Source organism: Artemia franciscana, chromosome 3, assembly GCF_032884065.1.
Source record: "Artemia franciscana chromosome 3, ASM3288406v1, whole genome shotgun sequence".
NCBI lineage: Eukaryota > Metazoa > Arthropoda > Branchiopoda > Anostraca > Artemiidae > Artemia > Artemia franciscana.
This window is the reverse complement of record NC_088865.1, coordinates 51,446,311-51,467,678: the sequence shown is the minus strand read 5'-3', so window position 1 is coordinate 51,467,678 and position 21,368 is coordinate 51,446,311. Positions and strand designations below refer to the sequence as shown.

Below are 21,368 nucleotides of genomic sequence, written 5' to 3'. Positions count from 1 at the left end.
TTTTAGTGGTTGACTGTTCAACGACTGCTTCGGTTGTTCTAAGTTTTATAAGGTCTTCCTTGTTTATTCTTTATGAATATCTCTCGCAGCTCCCTTTGCTCTGAAGGGAGCAAAGTGAAGGGGTGCAAACTCGTTGTTCCACCATACTTTTTATGTATTCTTATCACGATGGCCATGTTCATGCTATTGAGCTTAGCTGCTGACTTTTTACCAGCTTACATTTATTTTGACGGTTAGCCTCTCAAAACCATCAAGATGATTAGCCTAAAAGCCTTTTACAGTACTATCGCTACCTAAAGACGATTGAGAATGATTTTGAACAGATGTCGCTTTAAAAAATAAGATATTTAAGCTTCCTAAACATGAGTTTTCGTAGTTTCTATACTATGGTTAAACAATCTCTTAGCTATTTTAAAACAAACCACATTAAAACTTTTTTTGCACGACCTGCTATATTATATACAACAATATGTGTAAAGGCAGTGTGCCATGGTGAAACGACTGATGCTCCTACCAAGATTAAGGTTAGTATAGGCAATAGCCTATGCCTGGGTAATTGTAAACCACAGATAGGGTAAGGCAACCAGTACTGGGACACTTTGATCACCCTGCCTATTCTGGGACAGAATCTTTGATTGGATTACAGCATGTCCAATACTGGGACAAAATACTTTAATCTTGGACACCCAATCTATACATTTTTCTGGGTTGCTTCCAAAAGACCTGTTGTCTTTTGTCACAGTATTGGACATGTTGCAATCCAACCCCCAGATTCTGTCCCAGAATAGGCAGAGTGATTGAAGTGTCCCAGTACTGGTTGTCTTACCCCTACAGGAAATATAGAGTTTTATATCAGTTTATTAGATAAGAGTCGAAAATACCTGTAGAATTTGTTGGTTTATGTAAAATGCCAGGTGCTAGAATAAAACCCCCAGGACCATAGGCTAGGCCTAAATGGTCAGTGTATAACCTTGGATAGGTAGGCTATCTGGACTAAAAAGTATTTCTCCTACATACTCAATAGGTTCTAATATTGGAAGTAATGTATGTAGGTTTAGATATGTAGGATTAGCTGATATTTAAGACTAGGCTAGCTAGGATTGGCTTACTACAATATTGGGAAACTTCTGGTATTTCAACATTTAAACTTAGACAAAAGCTACCCTGACAGCTTAATTTAACTGTACTTGTCTCAGATTTGATCTCTACAAGATTAACTCTTTTATTTGGGTATGTTTTTTCTAACTTAAGATCCTGTGACCAGGACTAGACACTATTTTCTAAGATTAGACTCAATTTTTAAAAGTATGTTCAAAATTAGGCTCTTTTGTCTGTCAGTATATTTCAAATTGTGAGCATTATATATGGTTTAAACATACAAGCTAATCAGATAGATTAATACAGGTAGATTAGGAGGAGTTTTACAAAATGTGTACAGATAGATCAGTTTCCAAAGAAGCAAGGCAGTGGCATAATTTTTGTCTAAATCCTCAGGGGAGGGTGCAAAGTTGAGGCCAATTTTTTTCAAATCAAGTGAAAATGACAGTAAAAACTAAAAAATAAGCCATTTGGTGCCATAAAGGTAATTTTACTACTATAAAAGTAGTTTTAGTAGCCTACTATAAAGGTAAATATGTACTAAAAAACTGATCTGTTTCTGTTGATGCTTGAATTATGCAGGTTTATCTTAGTTTTGAAAAGATTTTGGGAGAAACCAAGTTTCAGCTAGGGGGACAAACTTGGGTCTGGGTAGGGGCAAACTGAGGTCTGGGAGGGGCAGTGGCCTCAGATAGTATGCTCACTATATCTCTATTTTCCATTCAGAAAAGCACCCCCAACCCATAGCAAATTACACCTCTGAAGTAAGGGTCTCAATTAATATAATTTCTAAATGGAACAATGTATTCTTGGGAATTAGAGTCTCAGATAGTATGCTCATTATATCTCTATTTTCCATTCAGAATGTCTTCCACCCCAAAAAGCACCCCCCAATCCATAGCAAATTACCTCTGAAGTAAGGGTGTCAACTAATATATATTCTAAGTGGAGCATTGTATTCTTGGGAATTAGAGTCTCAGATAGTATGCTCACTATATCTCTATTTTCCATTCAGAATGTCTTCCACCCCAAAAAGCACCCCCCGACCCATAGCAAATTACCTCTGAAGTAAGGGTGTCAACTAATATATTTTCTAAGTGGAGCATTGTATTCTTGGGAATTAGAGTCCCAGATAGCATGCTCACTATATCTCTATTTTCCATTCAGAATGTCTTACACCCCAAAAAGCTTTGGGTTTTATGCTGGATGCTGGCTCAGATGCATTTGTTACCCTATCTCAATCTAGAAGTGTCCTTTTTAACCTGTAAAACAGGCAAGGGAGAGTAGCTCCTGTTACAACACTTTTGAACTTTTACAACTAAACATTCAAATGGTAGTGTCTTCCTAGGCTTTTCAAATAAACAAAAATGGGTCTAATCTCACATGATGATAAAGCTTAATAAAATTTGCTGACAACATTAAAACAGTCTATTTACTACCCAATTTTTCAGTAAATGAAACTTTAAAGTCAATAACATCTGCTGTAAAAAAGTTTCCTTTTATGAAAAAAAAAAATCAGAACCAGGTATCCTGGTCCTTCCAAAAAAGGTCTAACACTGCTCATTAGAGTTATGAGATAAGCCCTTTATTAGACCCATATGCAGCTGGGGAGGGGTGGTGGTGAAGTAACTTTGTGAAAGTGGTAAAAAAAACAGGCATAGTTTATCAAGACAGTGAAAGAGAGAAAAAAACATTTGGTACCTCAAGATGCAGTATCAGTGTATCTTGACATGTATTTAGACAATGATTTTTTGGACAGTTTTTCTTCTATATTCTAAAGGAAGTAGTAGAGCCTGATGAATAGAACTTTTTAGCATGGCTCAAATAATATAAAATAATTTTGTATTAAAAATTTATCTTATAGTATAAACAAATATCTTAAAAATTTAAAGTTTTATTCATCTAGCTAAACTGCTTTCTCAAAATATATTTTAAAACAGTTTGTTCAGAAAATAATTTGTTTACCATAGGCACATACTAAGGGATTCATTTATTTGTTTTGGACTTATTCATTTTCAAAATATTTTTTTTCTTTTTATCAGAGAACAATTTCTTTTTCAAACTAGTCTATTGATACATGCAAAGAAGAAGATTGTTATATTTAGGTAGAGCATCAAAAATAAATTGAACTTGCAGTTTATTTCTTTATTTTCTTTATCAAATTCATCATCTTATATCCCACCCCCAAACAGTTGCTTATACATATTTATTAATACTAAAATAAATAGAACCCATAAACCATGAGAATGTCTAGAAAATGCTAAGTTTGTTTGCTTTCACCAAAATTCAGTGTCCTTTGGTAGGTTAAAGGGTTGGGGTAGCTATTTCAGAAAACTGAAGTGTGGGTTGAGGAGTATTGCTTGAAGCATGCATAGCCAGAAAAATCATCAGAAAAACTATAAAAGAAACTTGAACTTTTACAGAGGAATTTAGGGGAGGGAAGGATTTTTACTTAGTGGCTAGATAATTTTTAGTTCATTGACTATCTCAGAATGTTTATTCACTGTTATTATGGACCAATTTGGCCAATAATGTTGTTTTATGATAAGAAATGGCACTTTGTTGTGATTTTATCTTTTTAATGACTAAAATATTAGAAATATGTATTTTCATGAACTTTCATTGTTACCTTAAATCACACTTGCTAGCAATTGGACAAATCCTGTGTCTACCAGATAACTATAAGATCACTGATGTTTCATTCAGTAAAATCATTGATGTTTTGTCTGGATGCAGCCTTTTTAGAAAAAGATTATAATCAAAGATCAATAGATTAAGGATTATTATTGTTACTATTATATATAGACGTAACTAATTATATTTAAATAATTTTCCTGCACATTGAAAAATATGATTGTCCATTTTCCCTTTAGTATTGTCAATATATTGAAATTTTAGTCAATAAAAAAAGCAAATATGCCCAATTATCATCATAGCATAGGTGAACACAGGTTTCATCTTTGGAGGGAGTAGGTAAAAGAATTATCTTTTGGAAGTGGTGTTAAATTACAAAACTAAATTTATTTTTAGAGATGAAGGGCTGAAGGCTAATTGGATAATTTTAGAGAGAAATTCCTCTCTGCATGTGTCACAGCAATGGAACAGTTAACTTTAAAAAAAATGCATTATCAAAGTTTGGAGAAGCTAAAACGAACATTCTAATATGGGATTTAAAATAGAACTAAAAGCAGCCTTAGAAATAAAATGCATTGAAGGTATAAAAGGAAGAGAAAATATTAATATTTGCAAAAAGAATAAAAAATAACATGAGTCAGGGGACACAATTGGGTAGTCTTCCTGTTGCTTAACAAACAAAAGAAAATTCATCATTACCTTCAAGATAATATCTCTTTTGATCAACTACTAAATGAAGCAAAATGCACATTCTACTATTGCTAATTTGGTATTACCCACTACTTTTGTTTTTATGCAGTATTGCCCACTAGGAGAGTTGATTAATTTTTTTTTGGAAAGGGGAATTTTTGTTAGATTTTTGTTCTTCGCCACCCAGATTGTCTTTCTGGTGTTTCCATTAAACAATGTTTTTTTTGTATTTTTAATGAAAAAGGTTGAAAAAACAACATAGATTTTGATTTTGAAAAACATATTTTGCCAATCCCTATATTTTTGCAAATTGATGCTTGCCGACTTGTAATTCTATCTGAATACAATTATAAAAATATTTCATTTAGGTTTTGTTTAGTTTAAAAGTTTTATCTTGCATACTTTAAATGAAGACATATAATCTATTGTTAATTTTTTGACCTGTTAACTGAGCTTGTCCAAGTTATAAAGACCATGCTGTCTGTCCATCATATAAGAACAAAACAATCCAATAAACAAGCACTTGCTCAAAACAGCAAAAAGTAAACCAATATATAAACACTTTATGAAACCATGACGGTTTTGTTCTTTTTAGCAAACTGACTTTTATTTGTTTTTTTTGTTTTTTTTATCTTTTAGCAATAACCAAGTAACAAAGGAAGTTGTATACAAAGCAATAGAAATAAAAACTGATTTTAAAAATAATAAATCCTTAAAAAGAGACATGTGAAACCAGCATCATGCAGTCTTAATGAGTATAAAATGATCAATGAGGAAACAGCACTAGACAAACTGCCAAGAAAGAAAAAGAGATTGCATGGATGGATAACTTCCTCATCAGTCTTAGCCTAACTTCCATGAAGTAATGATTCTAATAACACATTAATTTTGCTTGTTAAGTACAATTTCATTTTAGTGAAGATGGCTTTGGTCATGTAGCCAAATTTTTATTTGCATTGAATTACATGTAAATGTTCTGAAAAAGCCCCCATTAATTGGAGTTATTTAGTCCTTGATCTTGCCTCAGTCATATTTTTTTTTTCAGTGGGAGTCTGAAAATCTTCAAACATCACAGCTTATCAGTAGATCTGCTGTGAGTGCAGTTCATATATGTTTAGGAGCACTTATTGAGACATCAACTGCATGGTCAGCAGCTGTGAAAAGTTGTATGTATGTTTTCCTATGTTTTTAAAGTTTGTATTATTGCTGTTACTTTTATCTAATTCATAATAGGACTTAGCTATAATCATATTCAGTTACATATTACATAGCACTTAGTTACAATCATAGTTTTCAATGAAAAAGTTTTCATCAAAAACTTTTTTGATTTTTTTGCAAAAATAAATGAAAAAGTAACAATCTGTTGATCCCCAAAGACAGCTACACCTCCATTTAAAAAAAGAATCCTGAGTGAAAAATGAGCCAAAAAAAAGGGAAAATTGAGGCGCAGTTGTCTCTGGGGATCTACTGATTGTTAATGTTTCTTTTTTTACAGAAAAAAAGCGCTGTTGAATTTAATTAATAAGCTTGTTTATTTATTTTCATGGTTGAAAGTGGCAATATGTTAATGTTTCTTTTTTTTACAGAAGAAAAGCCCCTTTGAATTTAATTAATTAGCTTGCTTACTTATTTTCATGGTTGAAAGCGACAAGAAGATTGAATTAAACTTTAGTTTAAGAGAAGCTGAATTTGTATTTTGAGTCAAAGCTTCAAACTAATGAAATCATTAACAATAAAATTAATAAAAAATGAAAGAAATTTTACTGGGGATATGTTAATTTGTTCATGAATTTTGTAGATCAAAGGAATGAATTTTTTGCTTGTGTCATTTCCTTGTTTTCTCTCTGTCATTAAATGCTTGTTTAGAGAAAATCAAAGAATTGTTGTAAACATCCATCTGTCTATTGTGGGTCAAAATGGAAACAAGCATTTAGTTAGGAATATCTGTTCTGTGGGTGTGCTAATGCTATTTAATCCTTCATATGGGGTGGTGAAATCTACGTACAAGAAGAATTACTTTAATCCATCAAGGATTATGATAAAAATAAAACGAAAATACAATAACAGTAAAGTTTTTAATTAAAACAACAATAATAAAAAGTGAAATTTTATACAATATTAATATAAATCTGGATGTTTAGACTTCAAATCTGGAGGCTTTTATCACTATCAGGTTGAAAATTAAAGAAGTCATCATAAACTAGAAAATATCATGAAATGATAAGAAAGAGATACAAACGCTATGCAAAAAAAAGAAAGCCAAAAACAACTCACATCAAATAAAATGTAATTGCTGATATTTTAATTATTATTATTGTTGTGTTATTGTTAATATAATTGCTGTTATTGAATAATAAATGTGTTTCAATAAAATTGAAACAAATCCAACAGGACAATCAAATACAAACATAAGTCAGAAAAATTGCAGTATAATATTGTGCACATCTTTGGATTTCTTTTGATATAGGATTGTCTGATGAACTATAATTTTTATTGTTAAAAAAAAATCCAGTATTAGAATCGAATACAAGTCAGGGAAACTACTGTGCTATATTATTTTATGTTTCTAGTTTTTTTATAATATAAGATTCTAACAAATTTTTAATTTTAATGTGATTTTAACATACATCAAAAATTTGTATTTTGTTTTTATTTTAATCATAAATGCAAAAACAGCTCAGTCTAAGAAATTATTTACCCTTGAGGGCTGGATACCAAAATTCTGCTGATGGCTCCTCATGGCTCTGAGGCTCTGATGCTGATGGCTCTGAGGAACTTAAAAAAAAACTTAATGTATGCTCTGTCATATTTAACTACTGTTTTATGAAATTAGCAGACCAGGTGTTCCTCCCTGTGATAAATGGATAGAGCACCTTTCTATACACAGAAAGGTGTTTACTGAAAGATTTTTGCTTCTTCTGTGAAATTAATCTCATGTGTTCTTCTTGGCTAGTTACAGTTAAGATTATCATGATTCCAATTCAGTTTTGTAAGTCAAGTTCATTTTTAAGTGGGTTTCAAAGACGTGTGGATGAAGTATAAGATGTGTGTACGTGTAGACGTACGGACGTGTGGATGAAAGTATATGTTCAATCAGGTAGCTGCTGTAAGTCTAAGTTATTTGCACAATAGAGGAGATACAATTTTCTTTTATTCCGAAAATGACACTGGATGGTAGAATCCTAATGAAAATTGGAAAAGTTTTCATCGAAAACTTGTTCGATTTTTCTCGCAAAAATAAATGAAAAAGTAACAATCTGTTGATCTCCAAAGACAACTACACCTCCATTTAAAAAAAGAATCCTCGGTGAAAATGAGCCAAAAAAAGGGGAAATTGAGGTGCAGTTGTCTCTGGGGATCTACAGATTGTAAATGTTTCTTTTTTTTACGGAAGAAAACCGGTGTTGAATTTAATTAATTAGCTTGTTTATTTATTTTCATGGTTGAAAATGGCAATATGTTAATGTTTCTTTTTTTACAGAAGAAAAGCCCTTTTGAATTTAATTAATTAGCTTGCTTACTTATTTTCATGGTTGAAAGTGGCAACATAGAGGAGAATTTTTCACACCCTAAAATGTTCATAGTTTTGAAACAAGCAAAAGATTTAAATATGATTAGACCTTATATGGGTCCAGGGAGCAAAAATGTCTTTATTTTGATGTCCTTTGTACTTTAATGAGAATCGCAATGAAAAATTGTTAGTAATGCCTATCCCAGAGATTTATAATTAGTTCGTTAATTGCTTGTTAATCTGAATCAGCTTAATCAGATGTGTGAAAGAAGCCATTTTGCTGTATTCTGTTGAGCAAAATGCATACTTTGGAGGCTTTATCTTGCCTACCTATGCTTGTCAAGATAGGCAGCTATGGTCTTTGGCCCTTGTAATCACCTCTTTCTGTTATGAGCAAGATGAAAAATTATAAGGTTCACCGTGCACATCACTTGAAGAAGTGTTTTTTTTTTTAATTTTCTCCATTGGAATCTCATTATATCACCGTGTTCGAATTGAAATTTCATCTTCATTTCAAGTTCCCTTTAAGTTTTCTCTAAGTTTGTTCTTTAAGTTTCTATCTTCCTTTATGTCAATTTTGTGCACTAAAGCAATTCATCAACAGAGAAGTTTGCTGACAAACCTGTCTGCCATTAACTACTGACCTTCTGATTTGTAGGAGAAGACGCATCGGCGCCTGATGCCTGCGAGTGCATTGGACTTGTTGGTTATGTTTCAATCCTATGACACAGTATCCCACCTGAGACTACATGCGGCCAAGCCTATTAGGCTTAAGCCACATGTTCGCCTGTGAATCCAATCAAATTCAGTCCCCCATTTTGCATGCAAGTCCAGTGGACTTTGTTCGTCACGCGTCAACCCAAAATTGATCTGATCTTTCATTCCTTAGTTTTATGACTACATACCTTAGTTCTGCCCTAGGAATGATGTATGGACGAATGAATGATAGATTTGTCTATCAGCAAGTGAAATGACATCATTCTTATACAATCTTGAAAAGGGCTTATTTCAGATTTACCTCTCACTCACTCGGACTATCTGCCTTGGCTTTTTCTACAATTAGCCATGGCCTGATGCCCCCTAATTCTTAGTTTTAATTCGAAATCAACAAGTATAAACATTTAACCAAACATTTAAAACTATAGGTCTTGCCCTTCGCTTCTGAGTCCAGGGAACTTGTTGGTTATGTGTCAACCCTATGACACGGTATTTCGCCTCAGACTACTGGCGGCCAAGCACATTAAACTTATTTCACATGTTCGCCATGAGTCCAAGCAAATTCAGTCCCCCATTTTGTATACAAGTCCAGTGGACATTCTCCGTCACGCGTCAACCCAAAACCAATCCGGTGTTTCATCCCTTAATTCAATGACTATCTACCTTAGTTCTGCCCTAGGAATGATGTATGGACGAATGGATGATTCACTTATCTATCAACAAGTGAAATGACATCATTTTAATACAATCCTAAAAAGGGCAAATTGTAGAAAAAGCCAAGACAGATAGTCCAAGTGAGTGACAGGCAAATCTAGAATAAGCCCTTTTTATGATTGTATAAAAATTATGCCATTTCACTTGTTGATAGATAAGTCTATCATCTATTCGTCTATACATCCATTCGTTCTTGACCGCGTCTTCCAATGTCAGAATCGACTAGTTTATTTGTGGTACCATGAAAGGAGGTGCAAAAGAAGTTGACCAAGACCCACATTACGGTGGCAGTATAAGCAGGATTTGAATAGAGAAGAGATGTCTCTTCAACCGTAACAGGAAGACGTCTGGGCTGCAACTCAGCATCGTGATGTCTGGTGATGATGGTGATGTCTGGGTTTTGTAGACGCCTTACGTGCCTTTCCTGCCTCTAGAGAGTCTGAGATCTATCGATCTGTCTATCTGAAAAAATGAAATTCTGTATGCTAGAAAAACGTGTATTTTGTATGAAACCCCACTTGTGTGACTAGGTCTAGATCTGTTTTAATTCGTGTGCTTTTTTAGTTTTCTTAATTAGGATAATTCTGCACCTTTTTCAGTACCTTCTTTGATGCACTCATAATACACACCAATGCCGTTTTGGAAGAACCACCTACAAACTCTTCAGAGGCGGAACGAAGTGAGGAAATATTTTTAGAGTTGAGATATCAGCTGAGTGAAGCTAAAAAAGATATGAGAGTAAGATATTAAAATCTGTTGTACAGAGTTGACAATGCTGTCAAGTTTGGATGGAAACACTACTTTGACTAAATGAAAAAAAAAAGCACTCATTGCTGGAAAATTTGTCTTCATTTTGTTGCACAAAGTATAAAATTATGTTAAGGTAGAGTCTTTGTGTGAGAACTAATAAGACATTTTTTGGGGTCCCAATATTTTTAGTATTCTGAAACTCTAGCTGTTCACAGATAATCCAAAATTGACGTCAAGTTTTTCATGGTAATGTTTTGAACAAATGGTAAAGGATTTGAACAAATGAAAAAGCAATGCACTGTTGGAAAATCTGTCCTCATTTCGTTGTACACGGCATAAAATTTTGTTAAGATAAAGTGTATAATAAAATAACAATGCGTGAAATATATATGTATGTGAAAAACTTGGCAAGCGAGTAGAAATATACTAGAAGAATTCTTACCACTTATAAATTCCATCTAAGAGATAAGGAAGTGTCTTATCTCTACTTTTAATCTAAAAATATAGAAATTATCAGACAATAAATTCGATGGGACTAACAAACTTTGGGGGGGGGGGAGGACATACAAATCAAGGAGGAAAAAAACCTGTGAATTATTGTAATTAGAAGTAGTAAACAAAGTTCTTACCATATTACTATTGTGACAGTGATCCCTTCTGAACAAAAGAAAAAAAAAACAGAGAGCAAAAATAAAGGAATAAAAATTCCTTATTAGATAGATAGCGAAAGTTATGCATCTTAACGAAACAGAAAAATCGAAAAGAAGAGAGAAATGTATTTGTGCATTTGTAATGCATCTTAAATTAGTCTTAAAGTAGCTAAATGATTTAGCTAAGGAAAGATAGAACAGAGAGAATAGAAAAGGTTAGCTGCCGATATATTCAAATTAAAATGAGTATAGCAAGAATTTTTACCCGTATTGGCATATTCAAATTAAAATCGCTGGTATCTTTGATTGCGTAATCATAACTGTCTACAAATTTTGAGCAACAAATTAAAGAATTATCAATGAAGGACCCACTAGTCTTAATCTTTTGTTTAATTAGTTTGATTATTTGAATTAACTGATTACCATAATTAATTTCTATAATCTTAAATTCTGGGCCTATTCATTGTTAATTTTATCCAATCGTCTTCAGTTTAAACTAATCCAGAGCTAGGATATTTTAAGCATCCCTGATGTGTTTAGAAGATAATAACTAGTTCTTTTGTTCATCCACTGTACTTTTAATGGCAAAAATGTTGAAAACTATTAAAAATTAATGAGCTTCTTAAATGACTTTTTGTGTTTGATCATTTCATAATTCAATGAGAAGGAGGTGGCTGCTCACCTCCTTCCTGGTAAGCTCAGCACTGTTTGGCTGGAAATGTGTTAGTCGTACCCATTATTTACGTAAACTGCCATCTAATATATTTTTTTGCTTCTGAATATAAAGAGCATGGCTGGATGCAGATTCAATCGTAGAGCCTGTTTCAACCATATATAGACTTTGGAATGCAATTAAACATACTATTTTAATGTGGTTGACCTAACGATGAAAAAAAGAACAAGATTCGGGGCACTTTATATAAAATATTATAGGTTACAAACACTTCACTATAAAAGTTTCAAGGAATAAAAATTAGGGGTAGGCTGCAGAATTCAATAAATTGCGCAAGTCATTTAAGTGGGCTGTAAGATTGAACTGATTGAAAATCGGTGCGTAATAATCGTTTTTCGGATCCCTTTAGGCCAATGCTGTAGCTATTACTCTCTTTTTAATTGTATTATTACATTTATTATATTAATTTAATTATATTAATCCTATTATAGGAGAAAGAGATTTTGTTGGAACAGTCGCAGAAATTGATGACAGCCGCTTGTGAACTAGCGTTTCTTGCTGGGGAAGACTTAGTATCAAATGTAGCTTCAAATACTTTATATATAACTGAAGAGGAGGTTCGTTAACTTACCATTCTTTTTTCCAAGACTTAGTATCAAATGTAGCTTCAAATACTTTATATATAAATGAAGAGGAGGTTCGTTAACTTACCATTCTTTTTTCCAAGACTTAGTATCAAATGTAGCTTCAAATACTTTATATATAACTGAAGAGGAGGTTCGTTAACTTACCATTCTTTTTTCCAAGACTTAGTATCAAATGTAGCTTCAAATACTTTATATATAACTGAAGAGGAGGTTCATTAACTTACGATTCTTTTTTCCAAGACTTAGTATCAAATGTAGCTTCAAATACTTTATATATAACTGAAGAGGAGGTTCGTTAACTTACCATTCTTTTTTCCAAGACTAAGTATCAAATGTAGCTTCAAATACTTTATATATAACTGAAGAGGAGGTTCGTTAACTTACCATTCTTTTTTCCAAGACTTAGTATCAAATGTAGCTTCAAATACTTTATATATAACTGAAGAGGAGGTTCGTTAACTTACCATTCTTTTTTTCCAAGACGATTGTGCTTGTTTTTGATTGCCTTACCAGATTATACGCTTGTACAAGCTAAATCAAACAGTTCAACTTTAGGATTATCTTTATAGATTTTTGCGTTAGATCTTCTGGTTGACATTTAATTTCCATTTGCCTACGACTGCATTTGTCTTGCCCCTCCCATAACTCTTTTGGGCAGCTGAATAATGTTTTTATGCAAGTTTAGTTTTGATCCCTTTTCATATCCGTTTAGTTAAGGATATCCTTTTTTAGATTAGGGCTGCTTAAAATCTCAGTTAAGAGCTACGATTTCAACTTAAAGCTTGTGAAGAATAGGATAAATATAAAACAGGACAAAACTTACTTTAATAAGAGGTCAATGAAATTATGATCATTCACTGGAATATAGAAAAAATACGATGCAAAATGGCAAAAGAAGCACAAGAAATAAGTTTTGATAAGGAAAAAATAAGATTATCGTCCAGATGACTCCTGATTAGAGAAGAGATGTAGTATATCTATAGCTATTCTCTTTGTTTACACTATGTTTCGCACACTAAATGTCACTAAAATTAAACTAATCATAAGTGTTACAGTTGTAAATTATGAATTGACTTTCAAAGATTGAATTATTAAACATTGAAATTACAAAAAAAATGCCCACATTTCCGATTTCAGGAGCACTGACAAGCCTATTTTGTAAAGCCTACTAGGGTAGATGTATTCAAATCTCAAGCATTAATAGAGTCGAGCATGATTTTGAACTCCTGGACAGCACAATAATAATATACAGCAGGTTTGTATATGCAGCATAGCTTACTTGTATTAGTAATTCTTTGTGCTTTCTAAGCACAACTATAATGGGATGCAACAAATGTAGCCCTACAAAAGTTTGCTGATTCTATGGATTTGTCAAAAAATTTTGTTCTAATTTGTTATCAACAGTTGGTTCATAATCCCAAATAAAGGCAATTAAAAACAAAATCTGTAAATCGTCCTATATAGCCTAGGGCATCTGACCACAATAGAGGAGACGGTGGTAGAATTAAAAGAATAAAAACTATTAAAGTTGGAAATTTTATTAAATGGGGTGTCGAATCGTATCGTCAGCCATATATTTTCTCTGCCATATGCCTATTGGCAAAATAATGACCTTAACAAGCTAGACTACAAGGTACATTAAGCACACTATACAGATTAATTAAAATTCCTTGAAATGTAGTAGGTTCTTAAAATACAGAAACAACAGATTAGGCCTATTTATAGTTATGATTAATCTTTAACTCTGTAAGATGATTGATTTTGGAATCATGAAACATGTCATTTTACTGTAGGTGGATTGAAATATGAATACTGATTAAAGGTCTAAGTTTATTTTGATCTAGTCTGAAATACTCGTAATGAGTGCAGATATTCATTAATTATAAAACGGTGAAAGGGTAACTGAATAAAAAAAAAAAAAAACAATCCTGAATGACAATTCAATTTTTCAATTTATGTATTGCGTTTTTAAAAGCCAATTGCTTCTCGGGTAAGATATTATTACATATTCTGCTAGGTTGCAAAATATGATTTTGTTGATTGATATAAAAATGATCAGAACTAATAAGTTCATTATAAATGGGGCTTAGATAGGTTTCTCTCATGTCTCTATAGAGCTTTACCTTTTGGTGAATGTGCTTTTTTATTTAAACTGCCTCCCTGAAAAGTTGCATGAGACCTTTAACGGGGGCGATAATGGAGGTTTTATCAAATAAAATAAAATGGTGTGGATTGTCGTAGACATGTTGAGCCAAGACAGAATCAAAAGTCTCAGGTCTTTGGCGTAGCCCTATAGGCTTGTGCATTGAGGACCTGCGCTCTGACAACCTCTCTCCCAATTGTTGCTCGGTACTTCCAATATAAAAACAACCACATGAACAGAGAACCCTATAAACACCACTACCCAGAATGGGGCTGGTTTTATCTTTGCCCCTGTTGAAAAGGCTTTGTATTTTGTTAGAATTTTTAAAGGTGACATTAAGATTATTTTATTTTTTTTTTTAGAATTCTTTTCAGTTTGTCACTTAATTTGGGAATATGGGTTAAGACAGTGAAAACTCTCTTATCACCCACCAAAGGGATGATATCTGTTGGGGGTTTTAAAGTTGATGCATCCTTTTTTGTTTTGTTTCTTTTGTCTTTTTTCTATGATGGATTCCCATAATTTTATGGATATCCAGTGCAAAATAAAATGTCCTTCAGATAATTTAATTCTCGGACTATATGAGCTTCTGAGCATATTCTTGTTACTTGTTCAACCAAAGATGTTACTACTCCTCTTTCTGCGCAAGGAGCAAGGAGCAAGATTTTCTTTTGCGCAAGGTTGGAAGAGAAATGCAAATCCCTATCATTATGTGTAGGTTTTCTACAAATCGAGGACACAAGACTGAAAGATTTATTAAAGACTAAGACGTCTAGAAAAGGTAGTTTATGATTACCTTCTAGCTCTAAGGTGAACTGAAGGATAGAATCCAAAGTATTAAGATGATTCAAAAAGGTGTTAATTGACATATCTCCATGATCCCACACAGAAATAACATCATCGACAAAACCGGCCGCAGAAAAGGTGTTTCAGAAGAAGAGTATTCAAAGCTGAGATGTAAACGGTGGTAAAAAAAGGTGAAAGGATTGTACCCACTGGCGGACCCATAGTTTGGGTGAAAAATTGATTGTTTTACCGAGAATACAAGGAAGATCAATTGCAAATACGAACAAGACGCATACTGGTTTCAATATCTAGTGTTTTTTTTTGTAAATAATGACGAAGACCACACTGCCTTTCCATAATACAACATTTTAAAAAAAATGTTATTTTTTTCAAGGATATTTTTAAAAAAATGGATTTTTAACTGAGAACTTTTATTGTAAGTGTTTTATTATTTTTTTTTTTTTTTTTTTTTTTTTGTTGAAGAAGGCCCTTAGATATAGGGCCGAACTATTCAAATAGGTTTTGTTGGTTCAATGTCTTGGGAAAAAAGTCCTCATTATCCTCTCTTTTGTTGTTGTTTTTTTTAGTCTATCTGGTTAATCTTATATTCTATTTTCTTTGGAAGAGCAAGTTCACACCTTCTAGTGTCACAAGAAGCATACACAGAAATAGCATCGAAACTTGCCAAAATTATTTACTTTTCTTACATCAAGGTCTTTTAATTTTGCAACAAGCTGAACTGAGCTTTTAATGTAAGAAGTTTGCGTGTATGATCAATGAAATCATATTTTGCAACCTAACAGAATCTGTGATTATATCTTACATGGAAAGTGATCGGCTTTTAAAATGCTCTTCATAAATTAAAAAATATTGCTATTCAGGATGGTATTTTTTTCTCAGTCACCCTTTCACCGTTATTTAGAGATTGTCTTCTTATTTTAGTTTTTGTGTTTTTTTTAAGGTTTAGTTTTTCATACCATCTTAGTTTTTTTTTATCGGTATTTTCTTATTATTCTGCACTGAGGACGGTCAAGCAGAGGTCTTGACCGAAATATTTGTATTGTAATCTGTGTTATTTTTTCACTGGCTGTATTTATCTTCGTAATTCTCGTCTTTACGGTTCTTTTTTATCATTTTGTCATGATTAGCCAGTGTGGTCTCAGATATTATTTGGAATTTTATTCCTGTGATGAGACTACGGGAAAGTGTCTCCATGTGATTTCAAACAAGAAGAAGAAGAAGAAACAATTAGTTTTACAAATTTTCCGTAGAAGGTGCTGATTCTTTCTTCCTCTCAGAGACGAACTTGCGTTTCTCTCTTATTCGTTTCCTTGTACTTTATATTCTTTCGTGTGCACGTTTTACTTTTTACTCAGCTTCATGGTGACCTCCCCCATCCCCTAAGTTTTCCACTATCTTTCACCTCTGATCAAATTATCTATAATCTTTGCAACACCAAAAATCATATTCAAGTTCCTTTTACTCCTTGTGTAAGGTCAGACTTAAATCCTTTAATTGCGAGTCATATTGTGTGGAATAAGTTGCCCGAATCAGCTCGAAAGTGCTACTTATTCGGTTTGTTCAAAAAAATTGTTAAAAATACTTTGGCTTGTTAGAAATTATTTTATCTATTTATTTTTCATTTTCATATTTTCCTCAACAGCTATCTATATATATATATTATTATTATTATCTCATTGGAGTCTATTTAATCTACTGAGCTACTTAATTAATTTAGTCCATTCAATCTATTAGTCTATTTAGTTTTGTTTCCTATAGTTTTTATTTTATTTATATTTTCTTTTCTTCTCCTTTATGCTCTTCTCTCTGTGAGAAAGTGATATTTTATATTTCTTTTTTCTCTGAGTAAGTGACTCGTTTATTTCCCCCCTTCTTTACAGGCCAAAGAGCCTTTGGGGGAATAGCAAAACGTAAATAAAATATATATATATATATATATATATATATATATATATATATATATATATATATATATATTCTCTTGGTTTAGTTGCGTAAATATGTTTTACATATTTTTTTATGCTGAACAATCTCTCGTTCGTCTCCAAATTTATACAAAGAATAAAAGTTACATCAATAATCTTGGTTAACTTGATGGACGCACTTCATAGTATGGAAAGCTTGGGCCAAACTTCTAAAATATTGGACAGGCTAATTGGCATAAATTGAAGAAGTGATTCCACTACCCCAGCATGTGAGGAAGGGCTAGATTGTCGATCCCAAGATTTGGGCATAAATTACATAAATATTACATTTCTCTTTCGAAAGAAATTCCGGTGATTCTGGATTCAGCGCAGACATACTTTCAAAAATGTCTCAGTTTTTCATTAAGAATAGGATGAATAAGTTGAAGAATAGAAGAGATAAACATTGTCACTATAATGATCAACACTACCGTTAACGCTCCTTCTCCTCTTTGAAAGGAGAACGAAGTAATCCATAAGTCCTAGAGAAGTCTTGTGTCGCCTTGGTTGCTGGAAGTCTGCTCGCCTATTGATCATTCACACACAAATGAAAGATCTTAAGCTGAGCTGGCTAGCCCTGACAAAGAACAACAAAGAAAGAAATTTCAACAAAGGACAAACAAACGAGACTACGACCAGTAACGAAAGATAAATATTAAAAAGACGCGGATATTTCGCCTGTATGAAAACAAGGCGTCTTCAACGTTGATGAATCAGACACAAAAACTAAAATAACCTAAAAAAAAAAAAAATCCAAAATCAAAAAGTACAAATATCCAAATCAATATCTACAGTTGTCGCAACCGATCTTGTAGGTCACAGAAGCTAATAGAGTTGCTTCAGTGAGAACATCAAACCAACTGGAAAAAAATTAAATGAACAAGAAGCTAATTGTTCTGTTGCGAAATAATCATATTTTTTCTATTATTGCTGCAATTCTCCTAGGCATTGTATTTAATGTCATCCCCTGATGAGTTAAAAACCTTATTAACCCCATTAATTACTGGTTAACTTTTAAGAGGAATGTTATAAATTTGGTCAAAATTGAAATTACCTGTATCTTCATTTATTAAAAATTAGTTAGAATATGTTTTTTCTTATTTCAATAGCCTTCCTAGCCCACTGTGTAAACACTCTATCATTATAAATGTCCGTGGCATCATCGAACTGTACATAATGATCAGGTGGTAGAAAATGTGTTCAAGTAAAGTCGAAATAAAGGTTTCAGGAGGTTTACTTGATTTTAGAGCTTTTTCTTTTGAGTTACGATGCTCAATAAATTGTTCAAAAAATTGTTGGTAAGTAGGGCCAATGTAAAATTTTCTCACACAAACAAAACCATTAAGCAGTATTCTAAATTCTGACAAGGAGTTGACTCGTGGCAATTTATATAGTAGGGTTTGTTGTATTCCTTGTTCGTGTGGGAAATTCAGGGATAGGTGTATCCGGTTGTATTGTTGCTCTTTAACTTCTTATCTTTATTTTTCTTCTTTTTCTTACTCATCATCTCAAATCTTACTTACTAAAGAGCGTTACTAACCCATTTCATTGGGGGTGAGGAGTCAAAAACTTTCCTTAAATTGAGATTAGGTCAACGAAAAATAAAAACGATTGGAATAGTGAGAATATCTATTTTAAAACGAACAAAAAGCAGTATTTTTTTAAATATAAAATATTTTTCAAAATCTAGAGCAAACTACTTGAAATTTTGTGTCTTTCAAGTGACTAAAACCGTATACGCTGCAAAGTATGATGCATAGTATGCATATAGTATAGCTGCATATGTACAGTATAGCTGCATATAGTATGCTGCAAAGTCGTAACGATTCTGCATTAAAAATGTTTTATTCTTTTGTATTTACCTTGATGGTGAGCAAAAAAAGAAAAAAAAAATGCTGAAATCATCATCATACTGACACGAAGAACTAAAACGGGAAAATAGCGCTGGATTTAGCTTTAAAATAGTGTTGACGTCAATCCTGTTCATGAATGATCAGTGCCAGAATATATATATATATATATATATATATATATATATATATATATATATATATATATATATATATATATATATATATATATATATATGTATATATATATATTCTTTAATTGACCCGAATTAGCGCACGCGTACGTAAGTTTTATCCTAGCTTACCGGTAGGTGCTCGAAATTGTCGCTTTTGATAGGCACTTCAGCGAACAGGATGTGCCGAGTCCAGGGAGCTCTAGATTCGACCTTTTAACGGCATTAGAACATCAAAATGAACGCATAGTAATCTGAATTGATTTCTTATTGTTCTTTTTTTCGCTTTCAATCTGCGCTTGTGTGCTTGAAAAACGTCAAAACGGTTGGTCCCGTTATGCTTATAGTTATCAATCCTTCGTTCGCTGCACTAAACTAAGCCCCCTCCAAAAACAGCGAATGGAATAAGCAATAACTTCAAGTAAAATGACCAATGGAACCGACGTCTACGTGGGTAGTGGAAACACTTCTCATTCATATTCGTTAAAGAAATTTATTTTATTCCTCTCGCTACAATCCACTCAATCTAGAACCTAGCGTTCTTGAGCTTTACTTTGAATTAAATAAAAAAAAAACAAGTTTTTGTAACGGAAGGTAAGGAGCGACATTAAAACTTAAAACGAACAGAAATTACTCCGTATATGAAAGGGGCTTTTCCTCCTCAACGCCTCGCTCTTTACGCTAATGTTTGACCATTTATCTTAACTCTACTTTTTAAAACAGTAAGAAACTTACGCTAAAGTTTGACCCTTTCTCTTAACTCTACTTTTTAAAACAGTAAGAAACCAAAAACATCCCCCCGAAAACATCTGTACACTTCCCAGTAACCATTACTATATGTAAACGCAGGTCAAAGTTTTCAACTTGCAGCCCCTCCCTCGGGGACTGCGGGGGAGTAAGTCGTCCCTAGAGACATAGTTATTAGGTTTTTCGACTATGGTGAATAAAATGGCTATCTCAGAATTTTGATCTGGTGACTTTGGGAAAAAATGAGCGTGGGAGGGAGCCTAGGTGCCCTCCAATTTTTTTGTCACTTAAAAAGGGCACTAGAACTTTTAATTTCCGTTAGAATGAGCCCTCTCGCAAGATTCTAGGACCACTCAGTCGATACGATCACCCCTGGGAAAAAAAACAACAAACAAATAAACACGCATCCGTGATCTGTCTTCTGGCAAAAAATGCGAAATTCCACATTTTTGTAGATAGGAGCTTGAAACTTCTACAAAAAGGGTTCTCTGATACGCTGAATCTGATGGTGTGATTTTCGTTAAGATTGTATGACTTTTAGGGGGTGTTTACCCCTGTTTTCTAAAATGAGGTAAATTTTCTCAGGCTCGTAACTTTTGATGGGTATAACTGATCTTGATGAAACTTGTATATTTAAAATCAGCATTAAGATTCGATTCTTTTGATGTAACTATTGGCATCAAAATTCCATTTTTCTAGAGTTTCGGTTACTATTGAGCCGGGTCGCTCCTTACTACAGTTCGTTACCACGAACTGTTTGATAATTGCGAGCAAAATGTTGATTCCTCTATTTGGATTCTTACCCTCTATTCGGATCTTTTTTTATATCAGTTAAAGTTCTCTAATTGTAATACTTTATAATTTTACCGCTAGTTTTACTGGTCAACGAGTTCAAATTTATTTGCTCTCGAAAGCCAAGATTTCAGTGAAAACTAATCGATTATTCAGTTTATTAACTTTTTATACATGCCCGACCGCGATCACTTTTTCAATGGTTGAGGGAGAAGATAGTATATCATGAATATTGATAGAGCTTTTAGAAAACTAGACATAGTTGATTCATTTTAAACAGGTTCTTGGTATTATTGTTCTTATTATCACGTTTTCTGGTGCTGGACTGCAACAATTTTTCAAATTATCATACCATAGTACGTTTTCGTTAGTATTACTTCTTGGAATGAAACATTTAACTGTCATGAAGGATAAAAAGTTAAAAACACATTAAATTATGGAGGAAGGTGTGCCTATATCCCTCCCAAATGACCGGTTTGCTTAAATTGATTATATACTTTTTGTGTTTTTATTTTTAATTGATTTTTTTTAGAGTTCTTACTTTACTTTTTAGGTCAAATCAATGAAAGAGAAGTTTAGAGAAAAAGAAGTTGAGTATTTACAGATACAAAAAATGTCAATCGAAAAGGAAGATACGTAATTTAAACTCTCCAGTGCTGTGTAAGTTTACTTTATATAAATAAAGACTGTTCTTTCCTTTCATCAGATCCCAAATTTTAAATTCTTATAAACGGTGTAGCTAAGAGAAAAGCGAGAACTGTAAATGAAGAGGGTTATGACAATGAAGCAAAACGAACAGAAATTCAAA

General features: G+C 32.8%; 1 protein-coding gene across 1 annotated transcript; it reads left to right on the top strand.

Moving 5' to 3' along the window:
* Nucleotides 1-348: 348 nt before the first annotated feature.
* LOC136025389 (uncharacterized) lies at nucleotides 349-21,262 on the top strand. The gene is made up of 5 exons (XM_065701378.1): nucleotides 349-524; nucleotides 5,468-5,592; nucleotides 9,964-10,102; nucleotides 11,929-12,054; nucleotides 21,114-21,262. The coding sequence occupies exons 1-5, from the start codon at nucleotides 363-365 to the stop codon at nucleotides 21,198-21,200; spliced, it is 639 nt and encodes a 212-aa protein (XP_065557450.1). The 5' UTR covers nucleotides 349-362; the 3' UTR covers nucleotides 21,201-21,262.
* The last annotated feature ends 106 nt before the right edge of the window (nucleotides 21,263-21,368 follow it).

Bases quoted from the DNA above. Each gene is read 5' to 3' on its own strand.
- LOC136025389 (XM_065701378.1), top strand. From the start codon at position 363: ATGAGTTTTCGTAGTTTCTATACTATGGTTAAACAATCTCTTAGCTAT. The intron at 10,103-11,928 runs GTAAGATATTAA...ATCCTATTATAG, and splicing joins AAGCTAAAAAAGATATGAGA to GAGAAAGAGATTTTGTTGGA. The intron at 12,055-21,113 runs GTTCGTTAACTT...TTTACTTTTTAG, and splicing joins TATATATAACTGAAGAGGAG to GTCAAATCAATGAAAGAGAA.